Here is a 22,920-nt window from a genome sequence, read left to right on the forward strand (position 1 = left end):
ACTATCATTATCAGGTTACCCATTAATTTATTTCATATAGTTTACCACAAACACTGTCTTTAATATATATGTAGTCAAGACTGAAAGTTAAAGACTTAACCAAATGAAGGTCTTCAACAACACTTCATTCAGCGGACATAATTTATTTGGGGTTTTCTTGGATAAACTAAAATCAAAGCTGATAAAGAATGTCCCTTATGTTTGATATCATCATCTGAAAGATATCAGTAAGGTGTGTAGATCAAGGCTGAATTGTAACTATTCCCTGCCAAAATATGTATGATATTCCATTAGTGATTTTAAAGTCTTTTGGATAACTTAATCCAAGTGCTCAGAGATTTTCTTTATAGACTTTCCCACAAAATAACAGAAATGTATTTTTAAAAATTCAAGTGTTATTTTTAAACTATTAAAAATTTGAGTCTATTCTGACCTTTTGCTAAGGACTGGGCCATTTTTAGAGAAATATCATCACTCAGAGTCCAACCATCCTTATTCTGAAAAAACAAAGCTATTGCTCAGTCCACTACAATTAATTTCCAAGGAAAGCAAACACATTTCATTTATTTAAGAAATCACCAGTGACTTCCTAAAAGATAGCCTTCTTTCCATAGGTTAAAATAAGTTAACTTCATTGTGAAAATAAATGAATTTCTAATGTCATGCAAAAGGCAGAGCCATAAATAATATGGTGATAATATTTCACCCAGGGCCCACCAATAATAATAATACGGTAACATATTTAAGAAAGGAAATGTTGACAAATTTGAAAAAGACATATTCAACAAAGAAAATGGAAAGAAATGCCATTTTGGTTCATTACTGTTCACCAAACACATATGAACACAACACAGGAGATTTCATAATGCAAATGAAATTCTTCATAATCATTACCTGCGATTTCATCTCATACAGGGTGGCATCATCTGGGGTTAACTGCAGTGCTTCATCCCATTTTTGAATTGCCTCTCGATATCTGTGGTTAAGTTACATTAGCATCATATTTTTAGTAAGTCCTTGAAAGTACATGACCAAATTTTAAAATCAGGTACTAAGGAATAATTGTATATCAAGAAATAGCTCTATTCAAGAACTGACACTAATAATAATGTTACAAAAGCAAGAAAAATTCCAAAGGGAAAGGACAGCAAAGGAGAAAAAGACAAATATAAATAAAAGAGATCTTAGAAATCTTTCCCCAATTTTACTTTCTGGGCTGAGAAATCACTACCAAAATTTCCCTTTTTCATCAACCTCAATGTCTGCAAATGTTGTCATACAAGTTAGAAGTACCACAAAGGACTTTTCTGAGGAATTTACAATCCAGTTGCAATCCTGGGCTCTACTGAAACAATCTAGCTGACACAGAACACTTTAAGAAGTTTAAGCCTGTTGCTTGTGTAAAGACTCCAGTTTTCGGGCACAGGGGTGGCTCAGTTTGTTGAATGTCCAACTCTTGATTTCAGCTCAGGTCATGATCTCAAGGTCATGGGACTGAGCCCTGCATCAGTCCCTGCACTCAGCAGGGAGTCTGCTTGAGGATTCTCTCTCCCTCTGCCCCTCCACCCCCCGCCCCCCAACTTGCGCTTTCTCTAAAATAAATAGATAAATCTTGAAAAAAAAAAAAAAAAGATTCTTCAGTTTTAAGTTTCCTTGTCTGTAAATTCCATGAGCTCAGGAACTATAATATCTTTTCATCACTATTAATACATGGTAAGCTTATAAAAAATGGGTCAAATGAATGGAAAACAGTTTAGAGATGGTGATCTCCACTACCACCTTTCTACTGATGTCCTCCTAGTCAGGTTTTTCTTGTGAGCTCCAGAGCCATATGGTCAACTAACATCTCCACGAAGATACTTCAAACTCATTCTGCCTAAAACTGATCTTAGCACATCACATGCCAAATCTGCAGAAGCACTGCAGCACTTTCTTTTTTAAATAAAATTAAGGAATGACGAAGTCCTCCATGTTATCTCAAGCAGGCATTTTCACAGCATCCTTCACAAGTGGTTAACTCATGTATACCTGAATATCTCTAGAAAGAGAAAGTTCTATTTACCAGAATATTTTCCATGATGATGAGCTGAAACTTTCTATTCTGTACCTTTCCCCCAGTGCTACTAATTCTGCTTTCTCAAGCTAAACAGAAAATATGTAATCCACTAGTTTTGATTCTTGGCTACACCAGAATGATCTAGGGAGATTGTAGAAGTGAATCCCACACACAACACAGAGCTGGCCTTTGCCTCAGCTCAACTAAAACAGATATTCTCGGAGGAGGGCCCAGGCATCTCTATTTTTTGAACCAGGAAATGCTAATAAACACCAAGGTTGTGAACCATTGATAATATCTTTCAAAGCATATTAAGACCTATCATCTACAATCTTCTCTTGAATCACTCATTGTTACCTGTTTTCCAGACCCTTCATTTCCTCTGTATGTGTTCTTCTGCATAATTTCCTACTTGAATATGTGAAGATCCAAACCAAACACAACAACCAAAATGTGGGCCGATATGCACTGATTATTATTTAAACAGAGGACAGTGAAATAAAGAAATAAAGGCGACATTTGGGAGAAAATGCAAAGTTGAAGAACATAAAAAAGTACATCCTGTTTTCACCTGACTAGACAGTTCCTTGACTAGCAAGGAATATGAATGGGCAGTTCCATTTCCAGGGGTCTCATGCCATCTTGGCAAATGACAAACAGGCTATAGACACCTGAAACTAAGTCTACCACAGAGCCAACTCCATGGCTAGCAGCAGGGTGAGGGTGAACATGGTGGGAGTGTGCTTTACACATCCTGCCTGAGGCCATGATAGGCCACATTAGTGGCTATTGCTGCTTTGTAGTAGCCGGCTCTGTAGAGTTCCACGCTTCAGATCCCCCCTGCAAAAGCTGACAGTCTTTGCTTCCAGGCAAACCAATCCGAAAATGTAGACATGGCTATCAGAACTCCTGCCTAGACCACAGTTAATATCTTCTTCCATAACGGGGCCCCTGCTGAGCACTGAAAAGTTACCTGTTTGAACACTGTGTTTAATTCTGGGTGAAAGACTACTAGAATTTTAGGAACACCATGTGACCATTATTCACTTCATTTTTATGATGTGCTACTACACTGCAGTGTTTCTCCCTGCTTCTGCCTGCATCAGGAATATTCTTTCTGGGGGAAGCCTAGGTGGCTCGGTGGCTCGGTCGGTTAAGCGTCTGCCTTCAGCTCAGGTCATGATCTCAGGGTCCTGGGATGGAGCCCCACATGGGGCTCCCTGCTCAGCGGGGAGTCTGCTTCTCCCTCTGCCATGCCCCCCTGTTCCTGCTCTCTCCCTAAAATAAATAAAATCTTTAAAAAAAAAAAAAAAGAGGGCGCCTGGGTGGCTCAGTTGGTTAAGCGACTGCCTTCGGCTCAGGTCATGATCCTGGAGTCCCTGGATCGAGTCGCGCATCGGGCTCCCTGCTCGGCAGGGAGTCTGCTTCTCCCTCTGACCCTCCCCCCTCTCATGTGCTCTCTCTCTCTCATTCTCTCTCTCTCAAATAAATAAATAAAATCTTTAAAAAATAAACAAAATAAAAGGAAAAAAAAGAAATATTTCTTAAAAATTTTTAGGTAGTTAACATACAGTGCAATATTGGTTTCTGGAGTAGAATTCAGTGATTCATCACTTACATAGAACACCCAGTGCTCATCATAACAAGTGCCCTCCTTAATACCCATCACCCATTTCGTTTGCCCCACACCCCCCCTCAATTAACCCTCAGTTTGTTCTCTATCGTTGAGTCTCTTATGGCTTGTTTCCTTCTCTCCTTTTTCTCTTTTCCCCCTTCCCATACATTCATGTTTTCTTTCTTAAATTCCACATAGGAGTGAGATCATATGGTATTTGTTTTTCTGTGACTGACTTATTTCACTTAGCATAATACACTCTAGCTCCGTCAATGTCATTGCAAATGGCAAGATTTCATTCTGTTTGATGGCTGGGTAATATTCCATTGTGTGTGTGTGTGTGTATAAATATAAATAAAAATAGATGATAGATAGATAGATAGATAGATAGATAGATAGATAGATAGATATCACATCTTCTTTATCCATTCATCAGTCGATGGACATTTGGGTTCTCTCCACAGTTTGGCTATTGTTGATAATGCTGCTATAAACATTGGGGTGCATGTAGCCCTTAGAATCTGTATTTTTGCCACAAATCAAACCTCTAAGAGCTTTGCCAATTGGAAATGATTTAGTTATCAAGGATTTTCCCCAACTCGAGCATCTATCTAGAGCCAGGGTCCCCAAAGGGGAAAGTAATAGTGGAAACACGCAGTCTCACCGGCTGTTGTCAGTGCTCTTCCTCCATCTCACTCTCAGAGTCCCCTCTGGAGTGCTCCATACGTCTGCTTTCCACACATTCAGTCACTTCTGCACAGTGTCAGGCTATGCCCATTAGCGTGGCCCATACAGGACTGAGTGGCTGGCACACAATTTTCCATACAAACTCTGTGCTCAGCAGGCGACAGACACGGGCTGGTTAAACCACTGTGTCCTGCTGCTGGCCCCTAGTTACCCTCAATGGGAATCTGAAAGTCACAGTTATTTTTAGATAATTCATATGTCAATGTTAGCTAGAAACTGCCTAATGCACTTCAAAGTAAGCCATTTAAGGTATCTTTTCAGGTACCATCAAAATTCTTATTTATCAATTCCCTCTATTAAAACACCATCAACTGGGGCGCCTGGGTGACTCAGTCGGTTGAGCATCGGACTCTGGATTCCAGCTCAGGTCATGATCTCAGGGTCATGAGAACGAGCCCTGCAGTCAGGGATTCTCTGTCTCCCTCTGCCCCTCCCCACCCTCCAACCCCCTCACCCCACCCCCGGTCACAGAAAAGTAGCTGTTTCTGCAGGGTTACAACCTATCAGATCACACTGTTTGGATTCGTGTGCTAACCCCTCAAAGGTGCCATTCTTACAGTCCTTCCTTTCCCAGCCCCCCATATAAAGTAGCTTCCTTTAAGCAAAACATAATTTTATTTTTTTTAAAGATGTTATTTATTTGACAGAGAGAGACACAGCGAGAGAGGGAACACAAGCAGGGGGGGTGGGAGAGGGAGAAGCAGGCCTTCTGTGGAGCAGGGAGCCTGACTCAGGGCTCGATCCCAGGACCCTGGGATCATGACCTGAGCCGAAGGCAGACGCTTAACGACTGAGCCACCCAGGCACCCCTAAGCAAAACATAATTTTAAAAAAGAATGGTGGCAGAGAAAAGATGTTAAGGACCTCACCTGGTACTCAAGTCAGCAAAGGAGAAGATAAAAAGGAACTTACAGAGAAGGTACGAGAAAGTCTGAACTTTACTGGTGGGACTCAAGGGATAAAGATCACAGCTTGCGGATAAGAGAGAAAGGGAAGGAGGGGGAAGGCAGGATCTGCAGATTCCACTGGGGCCTCTTCCTTCTCTGATCCGCACGTGTACATCTATTATGGCAGCCTAAGACCGCAAATCTGTGCTGCCAACTAAAACGCGTGGTTGGCTTACAGGAAGTGTTTGATTTTTTTTAATACAAAATGTTCTTAAATCAGGTCTTCCTGGCATTCTATACCTAAGTAAATGACACTTGTTTTGATATAATTGTTCTGATATAAAAAATTATTTCCTAAATATACAAATAGAGAAGAATCAGAAAATACAGGAAAGTGCACACATACACACACATACCCCCCACACAGAATTAAAGACAACCATAGTTAATATAGTTAACACTTTATTGTATATTCTTTCAGTTTGTTTTAATGTATATCACACATATGAAACATTTTTTATGTCTTTAAATTATCAAATGCTTCTTTCTGTAGCATAATGCTCAGAGACTGATTACTACTGTTTCAATACAAAATTCATTCAAATGAATCCTCTACTGTTAGACATTATACTTAAAAGCTGCTAAGAGAGTAAATCTTAAATGTTCCCACCACACCATGATCCTGGAGTCAGGGAATCGAGTCCCACATCGGACTCCCTGCTCAGCGGGGGGCCTGCTTCTCCCTCTGACCCTCTTCCCTCTCGTGCTCTCTGTCTCTCATTCTCTCTCTCTCAAATAAATAAATAAAATCTTAAAAAAAAAAAATGTTCCCACCATACAAAAAAAGCAATTATGTGAGGTGATGGATATGTCAACTAACCTTTTACCGTGGTAATCATTCTGCAATATATATGTTTATTAAATCATCTATATCTTAAACTTACATAATGTTATGCATCAGTTATATCTCAATAAAACTGGAAAAAATTACCCTCTGGCCATTGCAATTATCTTTTTGGAAGGAAGTGGGCTATGAATAATTGTTGAAGAAGAAAAACTGTATTTTGGAGGTCAAATATACAAGTATTATACTTGATATAAAACTGACTGGAAATGAGATCACTTTTGAAGGAAGGATGGTATAACTTAAGATAACATTCTCATTAATTTCCTTTAAGAAAAAAGCCAATGAGGAAAGAAATAAATATTTTATTTACTTGTCTATGCTCCTCCCCTTCAGATTTTCTATTAATATGACCTGCTGGGGCACCTAGGTGGCTCAGGGGGTTAAGCATCTGACCTTTAAAACCCATCTGTTATTTGGTAACAATATACTCAAAAAAAAAAAAAAGGAAAATATGCTTTTTTTTTTTTAGACAAAGAGAGCATGCTCCCTGGGGGAGGTGGTGGTGGAGGGGGGAGGATGAGACAGAGAATCTTAAGCAGAATCTGTGCTGCCCCACACTGGGCTCAATCTCAACCCTGAGATCATGACCTGAGCCGAAACCAAGAGTCAGACATTTAACCACCTACACCACCCAAGTGCCCCAAAATATGTACATTGAAAAGTAAATCTTGCTTTCACTCTGTCCTCTGGTCTATTAGATAACTTTCGCACAGGGAACCAGTTACCAGTTCCTTGATATCCTATCAAAGATAATCTTTAGATTTATAAGCATGTGGACCTATGTATCTTTTAAAACATCATTAATGGTAACATTCTAAACATATACACCATTCTCTCCCTTGCCCTTTTTACTTAATATATCTTGGAGATCATTTTGTATTATTATGTATAGAACTGCCTTAAAACAAAATGGCTGTATAGCAGATCTCTACTATCCAGACTCTTACTTTCTAAAACCGGGAACCAGAAAGATTCAGATTTTACACAGCTTTAGAGTAAATTTTAATTACTTGTCCTGATTATTTAAATTTTCGATAAAAAGAAAAGTTGCATACATTAAAACACTACTAAACTCAAAAGCTTTATTCCAGATATAGTTGATTCTCATTCCCATAGTTATGTTCTATAAAGTCGCTATAAAAACTGAATTAGCAAATACTGAATCATTGCTCATAGGGAAAATACAGGGTTAAGTTCCTGCAAACCCCTGGTCATATTTTTATCAACTGATTAACATATAGCCTTGTTTTATGTGTTTCTGTTTAAAGACACCTTATTTAATAAATACTGCTGATTCATTAACATTGAACTCACGGCCAATAGCACTGTAACTCATGCCTGGACAAAGCTTACTGAACACACACGTATTTTCTCTGTAAAATCTGTGCTCATTCACATCACAGCCTTCTCGTCCTTAGGAACACTAGACAGCACTTCTGAACTATATTTGAGGGCCATTTTAAACAGCAAAACCACGGAAAAAAGGCACATAAATGTGGAAAATATAACTTAGACCACAAAAAGGACACTTGTTTACAGTATAAGAGCTGAAACAAGGAGGCACAGTTTCACCTTGTGTGACTCACCTGGGAACATACATGCAGGCACTCAAATTTTTCTCAGCTCTGTGCATGGCCATTAATGATTGTGAAAGCACCATGAGTACTGATTTGGAGGTTACCAATATACTTCAGTGAGTGGGTAAACTCATAATTGCAGAAGCCAGGGGCGCCTGGGTGGCTCAGTCGGTTCAGTGTCTGCCTTCCGCTCAGGTCGTGATCCCAGAGTCCTGGAATCAAGCCCCGCATCAGGCTCCCGGCTCAGCAGGGACTTTGCTTCTCCCTCTCCCCCTGGCTCTCCCCCTGTCTCTCCCCCTGTCTCTCCCCCTGCTCGCTCTCTCTCAAATAAAATCTTTTTAAAAAATAAATAAATGCAGAATCCATGAAAGAGGGTTGACCGTATTTAAGAAGAAATGTTATAGCATTTTTTCTATGTCAAATAAAATGTAACTAGCCACAAATGAGTATCACTTTCCACTAATATCATGACAGATTTCTATTTGATTTCTATCACACAATTTTACATCCTTATATGGAAATATCAAGACAAATTTAAATGCTATTTCTATCCCACGCTGGGTATAGAGATTACTTAAATTAAAAAAAAAAGAAGAAGAAGAAGAAGTTTCCTAAAAGCTATTTCTTTCTTTCTTTTTTTTTTTTTTAAAGTAGGCCCACGCCCAATATGGGGGTTGAACTTACAACCCTGAGATTAAGAGCTGTGTGTTCTACCAACTGAGCCAGCCAGGCGCCTCCTCTAAAAGCTATTTCTATACAGCTACATTTTTAGCAAATCCCTAGCTAATATTAACATTCATAATTTTATTTCCTCATTAAAAACTATGTCATCAATAACTTTAAAGTTTTCACCTTATTTTATATTGTATTTCTAATAATATTTACAATAATTGTAACCAAAAGTGTTTCAACTTTTCTGGCTCAGTTTATATTTTCTTATTGGAAGTGGCTTTCCTTTGTTTGGAATATAATATTTGAAATTAAAAGTTTAGTTTACTTCTTTGATTTTTTAAGAGCTTTCACACAGGCATTACAATGATACTGAAAGTAGTTTTAGGGGCGCCTGGGTGGCTCAGTCGTTAAGTGTCTGCCTTCGGCTCAGGTCCTGATCCCAGCGTCCTGGGATCGAGCCCCGCATCGGGCTCCCTGTTCCACAGGAAGCCTGCTTCTCCCTCTCCCCCTCCCCCTGCTTGTATTCCTGCTCTCACTGTCTCTCTCTCTGTCAAATAAAGAAATAAAATCTTTAAAAAAAAAAAAAAGAAAGAAAATAGTTTTAGATAGATTTAATTTGTGTGAAAGCTGTGTGACTTCCAATTGTATGGTAAATTAGGGTCCAACTTTTAGACAATGATCAATTTTCTGAATTAAACCAAAAAAAATGGGTAAGTTAAAAACTTTAAGTTCTCTGTCTAGCATCTGGAGTAGCATTCTGAAGAAAGCAAGGACAAAATAATGTGTAAGTAATACAACGAACATTCATCATAAGGAACCTAATTTCCGTAAGTTAAGCTCAGAAAGAAAGAAAAAAGAATGAAAAGGCAATAAAAGAGAAAAAACATACTTCCTAATCACTGCATATTTTCTCAAAACACACATGTTTAGGGGAAGGGGAAATGGATTGGGAAGAAGCGCTGAGATGCTGCTCTGACCAGAGTCCCTGTGTGAGTCTATCAGGCAAGGGACAAGATAGAAGTAGACTTTAAAAATAAATCCTAAACTGCTCTGAGTTTTAGTCACGATCACTTATTGAAATCATGTGGACACAGGATTAGGTTAAGTCAAAAAGTCCACTTTCAGTAATCATTTAAATTTCAACTATTCACTTACACAAAAGAACAAACATATCTTAAAAGTGTCTAACTTATTACAGACGAGAACAAACAACTTAGGGTGGATCAATTACCTCTGGAAACAGTAGGAAGGAGCTCTGAAATTACATCAAGGTGGACACACACTGAATAAAGGTCATTTTCCAAAGCAAATTAAAACAATGATGCCAACTCCTACCTAGTGCAGGATGTTTCTTAGTTGTTATTGTATTAAAAGCAACTGCCCTCTCCTCCTTACCACGCTAGACAACCTGTTTTCTAAAACAAGTAAAAAGTCACAATTTTAATCTCCCAATTTCTACTTCAGATATAGAGATCATTTAAAATTATTTTACCATCTCTATTATTCACTCATGGAGCATACACACAAATGTCACAAAATAAAATTCACTAGACATTAATTCCAGTATCATGGAATAATTTGAATCAAATTAAAACATGTAAATAAATGGGCAGGATTATAGCAAGTGACCTTATTTTATTTTAATGACAAATATATGACAAAATCACAAAGTATGCAAAAGGCAAAATAATAAATAGGACTCCCTTCCCTAGCTAAACCCCATCAACTTGCCTTCGTGCTTTGTCAGAGAGGCTCACTCTGACCCCCTTGCCTAAATCATTCTTGCGAATATTGGCTCATGATACCCAGTTATTTTTCTTTATAGAACTTGAAACTTTACATTTATTTCTCTGTCTGTTTAAACCAGAAGCTCTGTGTACACCCCGGTATATGCAGGTGCAGCACCTAACACGATAGGACCTAACACATATCAATAATTTCTGAAGGAATAAGGTAGACACAGGAGTGGCAAACAGTCTTTGTGGGATAAATGAGGGCATTATGGCCCTGACCACGAAATAGCTGCCACTGCCTAAGCCACAGTTTTAAATACCACAGTTAAAAATGTAGTCTTAAGAGTCCTAATGCGTTTCAGCATATTTGGACAATCCAGCAATAAAAATAAAGAATGCTTTTGTCCTAAGAAAGATACATTATCTGAAAAAAGAGAATCCTAATAATCACTGAAGACTTTCTAGTGCATAAGCTAAACATAAAAATCCCAAAGTATTAACAAATCCAGCAACTTGTTAAAAAGTATAAAGTCCACATGACCATGTAGGATACATCTCAGAAAAGCACTAGAAAAACTCATATGTAACAGATAATGGAGGGGGAGAAAAAAGTACATGACACTCAACAATACTTAACACCCATTTCAACTCTTTATAGCTATTCCCTATAATGTTCTTAACAAAAAGTATATCCAGCCCAGAAATTTAGTCTCCTGGGGCGCCTGGGTGGCTCAGATGGTTAAGCGTCTGCTTTCACCTCAGGTCATGATCCTGGGGCCCTGGGGTCAAGTCCCGCATCGGGCTCCCTGCTCGGTGGGGAGCCTCCTTCTCTCTGCCTCTGCCTCTCTCTCTCTCTCTTCCTGTCTCTCATGAATAAATAAATAAAATCTTTAAAAAAAAAAAAAAGAAATATAGTCTCCTGGTGTGATTATCCACTAAGCTTTAATGATACTTTATCTAAAATCGGTAACTATGTCACCTAAAAAGAAAGCGTTTGTACTTCTTCAGGCAAATTATGGGTGGCTTCCAGCCTATCTCTAAATATTTCCAAATGTTATTTCAGACACAACATGAAAAACTTTGCAAATCTGCTATGTTCTATTCTCTGAAAAATTAAGTTATTCCTTCATAATAATCCTCCTACTCATAATATTCTAAGAAATGGAGTAGCAGTCAATTCTATAGGACTTAAAACTAGTGAATCTATTTCTTCTAGTATTAGCTTATCAGTCCAATCTTTTTTCTACTACCCCCCACCCACAACTCTGCTCCACTCAGCTGCGTATGGGCCCAATCCCCACCCACATATCATGTCTTTCTTTGTTCATGGGGGTCCCCCAGTACACAAACATATGAATATCTAGAATTTCCTTCCTCCCCCTCTTCACTATTCAAAGGCTCTCTCTCCTCTAAGACCAAGTTAAAATTCCGTTCTTCATGAAGACCATATGAGTACCACTCACCTGACCACATAGTATCACTTATGTTCCTAAAATACTTTGTTTTACAAAGTGCTTTCAATACCATCACTTAATAAACAATTATTCTCACAAAAAGTCCATTCACTTAGTGCTCATAAAAGTCCTCCAAGATTGGCATTACTTGTTCTCATTTTACTGAAGAGGAAACAAAGGTAGAGAGCAGCTATGGGACCAGTCCACAGGCACATGGTATTAATCCTGTGAAAACCAGGAAGCTAGCTCTTACAGTCACAAGACTAATGCTTTCCCAACTACCCCAATGCTGTCTCCCACTTCATTTTTCTCTAATTTTCCACGTATTTGTATCTTCTCTTCACTAATGAGTTCAGGGACCAAAGGGTAGATTCACCTGTACTCTCCACAACACCCAGAACATGGCCAGGCACACAGAACGTGCTAATATCCCAGATTCTATCTACCTCATTTGTCTTATCTTCAAGAGAAGTCTTGGAAAGCAGCAAAGAAAAGCGTGAAAGACATGAAAGGTGGGGACAAGAACTAGCATGCTGAAAATACATTTAAAAAAAAAAAGGAAAGAAATGAAAACAAATTTTACCCTAAAACAAAAGTAGCAAATACCTTAATTCTTACTTTGTTCCAGCTTACCATTCCAGGCATAGAAATTACAAGAAATCCCAAGACTAGGAGAATGGGAATATGGGTAGAAAGAACCAAGAGATTAAAATTCTAGGTAGAGCAGAAGAACTTTAAGACCCTGGGATGTGTGAGGTTTCAGGAGTCTCTGGCTTTAGAGAAAGGGGCTGGTCCAGAGACCAAGGTCCGTCCAGTAAAGCACCACATAATGAGTATTTCAGGCTCTGTGGACCATACAGTCTCCGTCACAACTGCTCAATTCTGCTGTCGCACAAAAATCAGCCACAGATAATACATAAACAAATGTGCATGTTTGCGTCCAATAAAACTTTATAAAAACTGGCTGTGGTTTGCCAACCCCTGCATTACTTGGTCCAACCACTTAAAATCTGTCATATTTGTCAAATGTCCTTTTCACCTTCAGTCCTATTTTCTGCCTAACTCAACCAGGAACCGTTACCACCCCATGGCAAGCACTTATATCAATTTACAGAGGCGGTTCTGGTTGTCATTATGACTTAGAGGCACTAGCAACAAGGGTTTGGGGGTGCTAACAACCAGCAAGACAAAGGGCAGTCTTGATCAACAAAGACCTGTCTCATCCAAAATGCCAACAGTGTTATTCCTGAGAAACAGGACAGCCTCCCCCATCCCCACCCTCCCACCCCCCAAGTTGCTTACATTATCGCAAAATACAAAATGAGAAGTTCAGATAACACTGACCACCACTGGTTCTGGTTTTTTTCATTAGGCAGCAGGTATACACAGATACGCATACAAACATATACATGTACAAACACAGGCACACAGATTTGAGGGCAAAAAAAAAAGTCCACTCCCCCCACTCAATGGTGCTGCTTTCATTTTGAAGGCTTTGCTAAGTGAAATGTGCTTTATGCCCACAGGGCATGCGAAGGTTTAAAGGAACAAGTGAGTGGGTTTTCCACCAGCTAAAAAGCAGCAAGTGATGGGCATTTACTTCACTACCATAAGCTTACTGAATTCCCTTTCCGCCCTCATTTTTCATCTCTCCCTGATAAACTTCTCCTGGCCTACAAACAAAGGGTGGCACCACCCAGTTCCTCCATTTTTGCAACACAGGAAACTTGGCACCCAATAATCAATGGTCTCTCGTAACTGCTCTAGCATATCTCTTAATTCAACTTCGGTTTGGAACAGACTGAACAGACACGGCCCTACTGCAGCTGCTGGATAGGAAGTGTCACAAGATAAAAACTTGGTTTAAAGTCACTGTGGTTAATAAGTGACCAAAGTCTGATTCAGCCAGTTTAAAGACAACCTTAACCGAGTGCTGGTAAGCTAGTGCAAAGAGAACGGGCACAGCGATCACACAGGGGCAGCATGAGGTAAGCCCTACACCGAGGTCAAGAACAGCTGGTGATCAAGCCAAGCAAGTGAGTACACTCATTTATGCGACAGCAATGCCAAAGTGTTTAACTACTTGGTTCCCAATCAGACTTCTAATTTACTACCACTTCAAGCTTAATGAGCTCTATAGTTATCAGCTTGTTCATTTGATATTTATTAAGCATCCTCTCTGGGCCAGGTAGTCTAGGTACTGAGGATGCAGCATTCAACAAGATATAAAATGGCCCTACTATTTTTCTAGATCTTCCATTCAAGAATGCTTGCATGCAGGAAGAAGGCAGAAAAAGAAAACAAATCTACGTTAAAATATGATGAGTGCGGATGAAAAAAAAAAAAAAAGCGGAGAAATGTGAAAGGGAGTAACCAGATGGCTACTCCAAATGCGTGGTAAGAAAAGATCTCTCTAGAAAGGCATCTGAGCTGTGATCTGACTGACAAAAAAGTAGTCAGCTAACTGCAGATCTGGAGAAAGTTCATTTTGGACAAACGGAAGTGCCCGAGGCAAGGGAGGGCCAAACACCTGACTGTTGGAGGAAAGGAAAGACAACCAGCACGGATATAGTAGGAGGAGGGAGGGGAATGAGAGGTGCAAGAGCAAACTAAAGCCCCGATCACTTAGGAACTAGGAGGCCACGGTATGAGCGTGGCTTTAATCGCATGCGTGATGAGGAATCTGTAGAGATTTGATGCAACACAGAGACATGATTTATATTTTGAAAAGATCAGTCAGGCCCAGGGAGGAGAATGGTCTGTAGAGGGGTAAGAACGAGCACAGGAAAGCTGTTAGGAGACCACCTGAATGACCCAGGTAAGAGATGAGAGTAGATTAGATTAGGATGACAGCAATGAAAACAGAGAGGATAAAGAAGATTTAGAATATGTTTCAAAAATAAAGTCAACTTAACCTGGATATGAGGAGCAAAAAAAAAAGAAAGAAAGAAAGAAAGAAAAGAATCCAGGATGCCATCTTAGCTCGGGTTCCCTGGGAAACAGAGCTTGAGGCCGAAGCTTACTCTTTGTGGGGGGCAGGATCCCAGGGAAGGAAGAGTGAGGGGAAAAAAAGAGAAGGCAGGCAGGAAAGAGGGAGAATAAATACAAGGCAACTGCTAAGCTGGCAACAGCTTCAAAACCAAACAGATGACTGCTAATCTTGTAGAACTTCTTCAGAAGACTGTACAAAACCTGTGTGTCTTGGAAACTGTCCAGTAAGAGGAAGAAGGGAAAAGAATTTCTCTGCCGGCTCCCTTCCTTACCCTGTCTCCCACCAAATTCTACCCCACGAGGTTTTAACCCTTCACACTTCTCAGTGTGTGAACCACTTGCTCCAGAGCACCTCTGGGTCCAATCTGGCCAGTGTCAAGCTGTGAACCATCGCTGGATCGTCAGGTAGCACCATGAATGCGGGCTATCTGGGCTGACCAGCAGCAGCTGCCAGGGCTTTACGACCGTGAGAACAGCAGGTGGGGCGGGCAGTCAGGGGTGCCTGGGGCTGACTAGCTCTGTACTGGCACAGAACCCCGTGGAGCTGCCTCCTGGCTTTAGGCTTAAGTAACTGGGTAAATGGCGATGCCTTTTATTGACATGGGGAAGACTAAAATGTACCAGATGTTTGCAAGACAAATCAAGAGTTCTCCTTAGTACATGTTCAATTTGAGATATGAATTAGACATCCAAGTGGGTATAAAGTAAGCTCTGGAGATTTAAGAGTCGGAATTCAGGCGGGAAGACAGCACTCCAGGCATATTCGGTAGTTATCGGTATAGAGAGGTACTGAAAGGAGGAGACTATGTAAGTTTAAGAAGGGGGAAAAAAGGATATAGAAAAGACAAGAAGTACTTCCTAAATACTGCGGCCCACCAATATTTGGAAAATGAACACAAGAGGAGGAAGCAAAGAAGATTAAGAAGTGGACAGTGAGACAAAAGAGAAAACCTGAGTGTGGTGCTGTAGATGAGACAGCAGTGTATTTAGGAAGACAAGGGTCAACTACTCTGAATGATGACAGGTACTGTGAATGGGAACAGGGACATGATGATCAGAGGTCATAAAACCTTCACAAGAGTGGCTGCGGGGACCAGTGGGAATAGAAACATGACTGGAATAGACCCAGAGGATGATTCATCAAGAAATGAAGTTTGTGGTGAAAGGGGAGTGAAGAAATGGTAGGGCATGTGCAGGCAAGGGAAGCTTTTTAAATGGTTGTTATCAAGGTATTATTTGTACACCAGTGAGAAGAAACCAAAAGAGAGGGAGGAACAGATGCCATCTAAATGAAGATCACGGTCATTAAATAGATCCATGCTGATGTCAATAAAATGCGTGCCACACAGCCAGACTGCCTTCACGTTCACTTTGATACGTATACTTTTCTAGACAAGAGATAAGATTCACGGTAAATTCTAATTATATTTCTGCTTCACACACATACACTAATTTCCACAGAGGAAAATCAGACAATTTAGCTACATGATCAAACATCACCCTCTAGTGGTTGAAACCTTGAAAGCCAACATATCAAAGCTGGGACACACTGTGACTCCTGAGAGGTATAACCCAGTTAGGAAAGATTCTGCACAAAAGGTGTCTGCACAAAATAACTTATAAAAAATCTTAACATTACATGAAATGTGCCAATCACATATAAAATCCTAAAATACAATACCTGAAGTACATTTATTGAATGTTTCCGAGGGGCTAGGTGACATGTTAAGCTCTTTCACATGGACTTGCCTTTTAATCCTCCAATTGTCTATGAGAGAAGTCTTACCATTTTACACATGAGGAATTGACACTTAAAAAGTTAATAATCTGCCAAAGGTTTTACAGACAGACATGATAAAGCTAGGATCTGAACAGAGGTAAAATGACTTCAAAATCCACACTCTTATTCACTATATTCACAATACTGTCCCTGTGCATCAAAATTACTTAGTGTTTAGATAGAAGAGAACACCAGTTTTTGGTTACAAAGAATCATAAATACTGTAAGTTAGAACTTCAGATCTTAAAAACCATTCAATTGCAAACGAAAGTTTTCTAAGAGTAGTTAGTTACCAATGAAGTAAACTGACAGCAGGAGACTATAATGCCAAAAACTTGTGCTGCCTTTTGAGGAAGGATGACATTAACACACTTGGATTGCGCTACATTTCATGTGTTCAGATCACACTCCAAGTGCTAAATAAAACTAAATTAGAAAATATTAAGTGCAAAAAAGACAGAGGAAAGAAAGAAAAGGAAGGAAGGAGGGAGAGAGGGAAGAAAGGAGGGAAGGAAGGAAGAAAATCACAAGGAGGCAAAAGCTTGTATCCTAGGAAGTACAAGCGGTTCCCTCTTCATCAACCTTCCTCCCTTCCTCCATCTCTAGCAATTCCTCTAGAGGCATCCCTACTTCTCTACCATTCTGATGATCAGTACTCATTCCAAGTTCAAAGCTGTTCCATATTTTGATGCACTTATCTTTACCATCATTTTACAAAAGAGAAAAAAAGAACTAAAAAAGGTGACATGATTTTATACAACCTCTGAGAGGCTAACTTGAGGTGAGATTCTAACTTGAGAATTGGGAGTATGTACAACTGCAAAATTCCCCCTCCCCACTTCCAGACGGGGGACTTCTGCCACTGCTCCCAGAGCACAGGAAATAATTTAAAAGGCTAAACGGTGACCCTGAAATCAAGAGTCAGATGCTCAACCCACCAAGTTGCCTAGGCGCCCCTGATTTTTTTTTTCAATCAAATTTACTGGAGTATAATCTAGATGCCAAAACATGTACCCATTTTAAGCATGCCCTTCAATGAGTTTTTACAAATGTATACACCCATGTAAATACCACAACTATTCATAATAAAGAACATTTTTATTAACCTAAAATGTTCCCTAGGCCCTTTTGCAGTCAACCCACCCCAATTTCTGGCTCCAGACAAACACTATAGAGTTCCATTTAGGGATTTACATAGATGGAATCAGACAGTATGCCCTCTTTGACTTCTTTCTCTAAACATAATGATTTTTTGATGCACCAATCACTCCTTTTCATCACTCAATAGGATTGTCACTATAGATTAGATTTGTCTTTAGAGAGATTTACACAGAGACAGATAATATACACTCTGATTTCTTTCTCTGAGCATAATAACTCTTGGATGTATCAATCATTCCTTTTCCTTGCTCCATAGGATACTACTGGATAGATACACCACAATTGATTTATCCATTCACCTGTTGATGGACATTTTGATTGTTTCCACTTCATGGCCACTGTGAATAAAACTACTAGGAACAGGGGCGCCTGGGTGGCTCAGTCGGTTGAGCGCTGCCTTCGGCTCAGGTCATGATCCCAAGGTCCTGGGATTGAGCCCCGCGTCGGGCTCCCTGCTCAGCGGGGAGCCTGCTTCTCCCTCTCCCTCTGCCTGCCTCTCTGCCTACTTGTGCTCTCTCTCTGTCAAATAAATAAATAAAATCTTTAAAAAAATAAATAATAAAACTACTAGGAACATTGTTATGTAAGTCTTTGAGTGAATCTATGTTTTCCTTTCTCCTGAATAAATACCTTGGAGGGAATAGACTGCTGGATTGTATGGTAAGCTGTATGTTTAACTCTACATTTTCATGAACAATGGCTTGAAAGTTTGAGTTGCTCCACATCCTCGCTTGATATTGTCAGTCTTCTCAATTTTAGCATTCTAGTGGTTATGCAGTAATATGCTGTGGTTTTAATTTGAAGTTTCCTGGTGACTAATCATGCTGAGCAGCTTTTCATGTGCTTACTGGCCATTCATGTATCTTCTTTTGTAAAGCTCCAGGTCAAACTTTGTATCCATTCTTTAATTGGCTAGTGTCTTGCCACTGAGTTGTGCGAGTGCCTTATGTAGTCTAGGAAAATGTCCTATGTCAGATATATGCATTATAGATATTTTCTCCCAGTCTGTGGCCTGAATTTTCATTTTTTTAATTATGCCTTTTGATAACCACATGTTTTAACTCTGATCAACTAGCACATAAATGTGAGTCATTTCTGTACCTTATATTCTTTTCATGATCTGTAGATGTCCATTCTCACAATGACACTATTAAGGCACAGCATTCAAGAATGTGCTGATGCAATAAAGAAGTGTAAGTTCTCTACATATTTTTTGGTCCATAAATTTGTTTTAGCCAGTCTAGATTCTTTGCATTTCCATATGAATTTTAGAATAAGCTTGTCAATTACTACAAAATCAAGCCTGCTGGGATTTTGATCGGAATTTCATTACGTTTACAGCTTCATTTGAGGGTCTGATAGGTGCCACAAACTGTTCTAATTTGGGGGCACTACCTTCGACTGGATGCTCAGAGAGGGACTCACGGAGATGACCACATGTGAGTAGAGATAAGAAGGACAAGAAGAGAGACATCAGAAAACAGAAGATAAGAGCTTTTCAGACAGAGCATCATAGGACAAAGTTGTATAAAAACTGTGTTCAAAAACACAAGGAAGGCCAGTGTGGCTAAAATGTAGTGATAATGAGGATGCTTAAAGATGAAGTTGATTCATGGGGTGTCTGGGTGGCTCAGTTGTTATGATCCCAGGGTCCTGGGATCGAGCCCCGCATCGGGCTCCCTGCTCCGCGGGAAGCCTGCTTCTCCCTCTCCCGCTCCCCCTGCTTGTGTTCCTGCTGTCGCTATCTCTCTCTCTGTCAAATAAATAAATTAAAAAAAAAAAAAATGAAGTTGATTCAGAAGACAGGCACTGAGGTTTTGAAGTGTTTCTTTTTTTTAATTTAGCTTCACTATTCCTCCTTATATTATGTTTTACTCCTCATATTAAGTTTAATATTAGGTCTTTTTAAACTATTATTTCTATTTAGTTTTGGCACAGAGTTGCCAAACTGTTCAATCCCACTAGATTCCTTTTATTCTGTTTAGTTATCTTCTAAAGCTGTGTATATATTACTCCAAAACAAATGCTAACCAGCAAAAAAAACTCAATCATTTCACAGTGTTCTTCATTCAAAATAAAGCATCCAACCCAGCTGATTTTGGTGAAATGACTCAATGTTTTGGCATGCAGGCAGAAAACAAGAGTCATTTTGTTTATCTACAGAGTTACTATCTCCCTTGTACCACAGGAAATTCAGAGGGACTCCCATGGCAATAACTGAATAGCTTTTCCCTCCTGCTCACTAGTGTGGTCTAGAGAAAAGGGCAAAAACAAAGTCAATGAGCTTTTAACAGGCATTTACAGGAATTTCTAAAGATGTTTCATCGATGTTCTAAAAACGATTTCCTGAATGTGGAAAATTTACAGTGGGTTTTCTTCTGAATAAGACAGAACGGTCAATTTTGCAAAGTTCTACAGAAGAAAACTTTTTATGCCTAAAATACCATAAATAGAATTCAGAATATAATGTAACATGTTAATTGTCCTTGATTGTTATTTATTTTCCATCATTCATTTTCAATTTGAGGTGCTAATATATTATAGTTTAGGCACCATTTGATGTTTTATATTAAAATACATTAATAAAAGATTACTCCAAGAATCAAAAATAAAAACAGATCTAGAAACTAAAATGTTGTTTCTTCAACTTTGACTCATTCATGACAAAAATGACTAACAAGGAATCTTATACCCACCCTCACCAATTTTAATTAGGGAGGAAGAAAAAAGAACAAAGAAAAAAACTGCCTTTTGTTCAGTACTATTTTTAATTTCTCAAATTTCTCATTACCACATGGAAGATACCAGTCAAAGGCACACAGGCCTGATTTTAGATCTTTAGATGATCTGAAGAGTATTGTCCTAAACACTGACCTATTCAGATACTACTCCTGCTGCCATACATATATTTTCTCAAAATCATATCCTCAATGCAAATAAAACAACACTCCTTATGTTGATTAGTGTAATTCTCTTACTATATTTCCTTCACCAAGGATAAAAAAATATATTTTTTAAATATTTTATTTATTTATTTGAAAGATACAGTATATTTCCTTCACTAAGGATAAAAAAAATATTTTTAAAAACATTTTATTTATTTATTTGAGAGATACAGAGAGAGAGCGTGCACGAGTGGAGAGAGGAAGAAGCAGACTCCCTGCTGAGCAGGGAGCCCGATGCGGGACTCGATCCCAAGACCCTGAGATCATGACCTGAGCCGAAGGCAGACACTTAACTGACTGAGCCACCCAGGCACCCCAATGTTTCAAGATTTTTATTAAAATATGACTTTCAGCGATACTAAACACAGCAAACAGACTGACACAGGCATAATGTCTTTCAAATGGCTGCATTGATGACAACCTGATATTATTCCTCTCCTACTATGATACAGTAGAAAGTACAAACCTGACTATTAAGTACTCTTGCCAAAAAGTCAATCAGAATCTAAATCAAATCTCCACACCTCGGTTTATAAGAAACACATGAGATAGAGGAACAAATTAAATGACATCCATATGGGAACAATCAAATAGAAAATTGGTCTAGACTCTTCAAAAAGGTCAGTATCATGGGGGATAAAGTAGGGGACCTAAGTAAACACTAAAGAGATATAACAAAAATATGGAATGTATGAACTCTGATTGGATCCTGGTTGAAAAAAAAAAACCAAAACTGTAAAAGGCATTTCAATGAAAATTAGAAAAATCGTGGGGCGCCTGGGTGGCTCAGTCGTTAAGCATCTGCCTTCAGCTCAGGTCATGATCCCAGGGTCCTGGGATCGAGTCCCGCATCGGGCTCCTTGCTTGGCGGGAAGCCTGCTTCTCCCTCTCCTTCTACTGCTCCCCCTGCTTGTACTCTCTCACTCTGTCAAATAAATAAAATCTTTAAAAAAAAAAAAAAGAAAGAAAGAAAATTAGAAAAATCTAAATATGGACTGCATATTAGTTTACAGAATTGTTAATGTTCACAGATTTGACAGTTATGGTCTTTAGTAAGAGAATATCCTTATTCTTTTTTTTTTTAAGTAGGCTCCATGCCCAACATGGGGCTCGAACTCACGACCTAGAGATCAGGAGCTACACGCTTCACTGACTGAGCTAGCTAGGTACTCCAAAATATCCTTATTCTTATAAAAAGCACGCTAAATTAGGAGAGAGGTGTCATTACGTCTACAACTTACTTTCAAACAGATCACAAAAAAAAAACTGTAAATTTATAATTACATGTCAGTGTATGTATATGTATGTATAGAAATAGATAAATAAAGCAATTATTGGAATTTTTTATCTAGCTAGCAGGAACACAGGGATTGAACTATTATTTCAACTCTAATATAGATTTGAAATTTTTAAAAATAAAAATGTCCTTCTCTACCTCTATGTTATAAAGATACCCTTCCATATTTTCTTTCATTAACTGTGTAGTTTTACATTTCACACTGAGATTTTTTTTTAGCTCTCTAGAGTCCATCTTTGTATGTGCTTTTAGATACAGATCATTTTCTTTTCCTCTGTAGAGAATTCCAGCTTTCTCTATAGAATCTACTAATCAATGGGTCCAGTCCCCACTGATTTGTGAAAGAATGATTTTTGGTCCCACTGAAAGACCTAATCAGAGACAGGAGAAAAGGAACAAGAAAGTAGGGAAAAAAAAAAAAAGGAAAACAGAAAAGGGTAAAGGGAGGGGCCCTGCGTGGCTCAGTCGTTAAGCATCTGCCTTCGGCTCAGGTCATGATCCCAGGGTTCTGGGATCGAGCCCCACATCGGGCTCCCTGCTCCACGGGAAGCCTGCTTCTCCCTCTGCCTGCCACTCCCGCTACTTGTGCTTGCTCGCTCTCTCTCTGACAAATAAATAAAATCTTTAAAAAAAAAAAAAAGAAAAGAAAAGGGTAAAGGGTGAATAGGAGAAGTATAAGAGGTTAGCTGAGGAAGGCCTGAGGATAAATGAAACTGTTGTCAAATTCCTGTGCACCAACCATATTTATGGAAGTATATAAAAGCCAATGGAAAAGGATAACTGAACACCTTTTAAAAAAAAAAAAAAGCACATGCCCTCAAAGCCCTTCAGGAAACACCTAATTTGTCTGGTATATAATAACACAAGGAGGAAGTTTCCAGAAATTAAACTATTTCCTACCAACCAAGAACTTGGATTACATTTTACTTAGCATTTACCCTTCTTCAGACAGAACAAAAATGATGGCAAAGCAGACATTCCAAGAATCTTAAAGACTCTTCCACAAACTTTCAGACTTCATGGGACTGTTTAAAGGTCTTTAAAACTCCTTACTTATTTGATTAATTTAGCACCTAGATCAGATTTTTAAAACATGAA

The 22,920-nt window shown here is 39.0% G+C and overlaps 1 protein-coding gene across 4 annotated transcripts in view; it reads right to left on the bottom strand.

The window, feature by feature from the left end:
* LOC118006484 (tetratricopeptide repeat protein 33) overlaps positions 1-22,920 on the bottom strand; it is a 32,555-nt gene that overhangs the window by 5,364 nt on the left and 4,271 nt on the right. For all 4 annotated transcript variants that reach the window (XM_034999160.1, XM_034999159.1, XM_034999158.1 and 1 more), the window contains exon 3: positions 895-976. In XM_034999160.1, coding sequence (XP_034855051.1) covers positions 895-976 — 82 coding nt within the window. The remainder of the gene's footprint in view (positions 1-894; positions 977-22,920) is intronic.

The sequence above is a fragment of the Mirounga leonina genome, unplaced genomic scaffold (assembly GCF_011800145.1).
Source record: "Mirounga leonina isolate KUSES-001 unplaced genomic scaffold, KU_Mleo_1.0 Mir_97, whole genome shotgun sequence".
NCBI lineage: Eukaryota > Metazoa > Chordata > Mammalia > Carnivora > Phocidae > Mirounga > Mirounga leonina.